This window comes from Austrofundulus limnaeus, unplaced genomic scaffold (assembly GCF_001266775.1).
Source record: "Austrofundulus limnaeus strain Quisiro unplaced genomic scaffold, Austrofundulus_limnaeus-1.0 Scaffold67, whole genome shotgun sequence".
In the NCBI taxonomy this organism is placed as follows: domain Eukaryota; kingdom Metazoa; phylum Chordata; class Actinopteri; order Cyprinodontiformes; family Rivulidae; genus Austrofundulus; species Austrofundulus limnaeus.
The window spans coordinates 1,111,411-1,113,991 of record NW_013952469.1 but is presented as its reverse complement, the minus strand read 5'-3'; the positions used below and the strand labels follow the sequence as shown (position 1 = coordinate 1,113,991).

The window sequence follows — 2,581 nt, the reverse complement described above, 5'->3', positions numbered from 1 at the left end:
AGGTTAATCTTGGACAATATCTGATGATCGACTCTTTTAAATGAAACCAGAGAGCGTTGACAGAGAGAAGAAGGTAGAAATGAATCAGCCTGTAACTGAAAATATAGATGGAGGACCTCAGTTTAGCTTGTTTGTTGCACTAGCACCGAGCTAATATATGTAAGGTAATATAGCGTCAGTGTTAATGCTAAAGCTAACAGGCTAAGCTGAGGTTCTTCTTCCATGAAGCAGCTCTGTTGTCCTCCATCCATATTTTCAGTTACAGGCTGATTCATTTCTACCTTCTCCTCTCTGTCAACGCTCTCTGGTTTCATTTAAAAGAGTCGATCATCAGATATTGTCCAAGATTAACCTTCAGGGTGGACTAGCAGCCTCGTAACGAGGATGTAGTTGACGTAATCATTTACCCAGAATGCTTTGCGTGTAAATAAAATGGCCCCGTCCGTGTAATACAGTATATTTTTAAACTTTTCATTTAAAAATTATAAAAACTGAACATCCTACAGTATTTTTATTGTCTTTATTTTACAGTTAAAGTATTTGTTTATCCAATAAAGTCTAATGTTACAACTAATCGGGGATCCTTTTAAGAAATGTCTACCCAATCGACAAAGTCACAGTAGTCCAACAGAGAAGTAACAAAAACAACTAAAGGTCTGTAATTATAGCGCCAGACATCTGTGGCATTGTGCTCTATGATAAAACAACACGTTCTAGAATGGTCTTTTATTGTGGCACCCTGTGCAATAACCATGCTGTCTAATCTGCATCTTGATATGCCAGACCTCAGAGGTGGATAGATTATCTCTGCAAAGGAGAAGTGCCCACTATCACAGATTTACACAAATTTCTGAACAATATTTGAAGGAAGGTCTATTGTGTGCACAGAAGATGTCTTAGATATTTGAGTTCAGCTCGTGTATTTAAATCAACAGCTTTACTTCATATTTACCTGTAAGTTTTATGCTTTCAGACCCAAGCATGTTGCCTTATTTTGTTTCCTGTTTCATCTCACCTGACTCTCAGCAGAGCCCTCACCGATCTCCTGCATCGTATCGCCCAGCTCATTCAGGATGGAGAGTGTGTGAGTAACATTAGTTTTTTCATTTGGCTTTCCATAAGTCTTGAACATCATCCCCTTGTCTGCAAACCATTAAACTACATGTAGACAAGGTGTCTCTGGATTCACTGCAGACAATAATCCCAAAAGGTGTGATGTTTGAGGCTTCGCAAGCCTTAAACTAAAGTCTTGTCTTCAGTATTCTTTAGCTTTATCTGGATAATTCTAACAAAAAAAAAAACCACTGAATTTGCCTCTTTGTATCACTGTAATAACATCTGCATCAACAGCTCATCAAATTACACAAAGAAGCCAATGAATATCTCAAAACAAATGAACGTCATTTTTTCTTGACAGTCCAACCTTATTTTTTCAACCCAATGGTAGTTTAAAATGCAAAATGATCGGAACAAAGTGATACAAATGAAAAATTTAAAGAACGTGTAAAGTAAAATGTAACATTTTCTTTTTTAAACATTATAAATGTCATAAATGGGTTGTTGTAAATGAGTACAAGTTCTCTCACCTGTAGATATTTGAATAGTATGATTCAATTTGTGTAACAAGGTGTCTGTGTTTCAGGATTTTTTGGGCGTGTCTTAAAGGGCAACCTCGTGATGTCACGCAGCTGCCTTCAGTACAACCCTGCCCCCTGTTGCTCTAGTGGAAAAGAAAAGAAATATTGTTTCCTCGGTTCCAGGAATGTTCAGGGTCGTGGGCGTGGTTTAAGCTCCTCCAGCGGACACGCCCCCAGCATTCTAGACCATGGCTAACTAATATTTTTTCATTACTTTTAACACATAATTTTATAAGGTCAATGTTACACACTTGGTTAAGATGAAATAACCACTGCCGGTGTAGTGAGTTGTATGGGGACTTTATTCTGTAAACACAGTAAATAAGGCACATTAATCGACTGCTGGTGGCATTTTCCACACCGCTTCAGTCCTCTCCATACATAAGGACCCCTCTCCTTAATACTTAATACAACAGAAATAATAACACGATCCACGTTATTCTGCATTCCACACAACGTGTTGGTCATGTTCACCTCATTTTCTTATAATGTGAACCCTTTTACATTTCACCGTTTACTGTTTTTATAACTATGTAATGCTTAACATAAATCCTTCTGGTAGTCCTTTATAACTTTACTAAAACACTAACAACTTATTTAACTGTCAGAACATCATGCACAAAGCCACCATTTATACTGTTCTCCTTCACTTCTGGTGAGCTAGCGCTCCCGCGCTACCATGCTACCGCTAGCATAAGACAGCTAACTGTAACTCTGTACATGCATTCCACACACACGCACGCGTCACAGACTCACTGCCCTGCYGATACATTGGTTTGCTAATTCATGCTCACATCTGCACACTTTAACTCAACAACTCACCTGTAAACACAGTAAATAAGGCACATTAATCGACTGCTGGTGGCATTTTCCACACCGCTTCAGTCCTCTCCATACATAAGGACCCCTGTCGGCATCAACAAAGACAGTGCCGAATGCGGTGT

At 38.8% G+C, this 2,581-nt stretch overlaps 1 protein-coding gene across 1 annotated transcript in view; it reads left to right on the top strand.

Annotated features, from left to right (window-relative positions):
- Positions 1–1,833, top strand: part of LOC106518835 (leucine-rich repeat-containing protein 16C-like) — a 6,588-nt gene extending 4,755 nt beyond the window's left edge. Inside the window, exon 7 of the mRNA XM_014010254.1 lies at positions 1,643–1,833. Within this exon, the coding sequence (XP_013865708.1) occupies positions 1,643–1,833 (191 nt within the window). The remainder of the gene's footprint in view (positions 1–1,642) is intronic.
- The last annotated feature ends 748 nt before the right edge of the window (positions 1,834–2,581 follow it).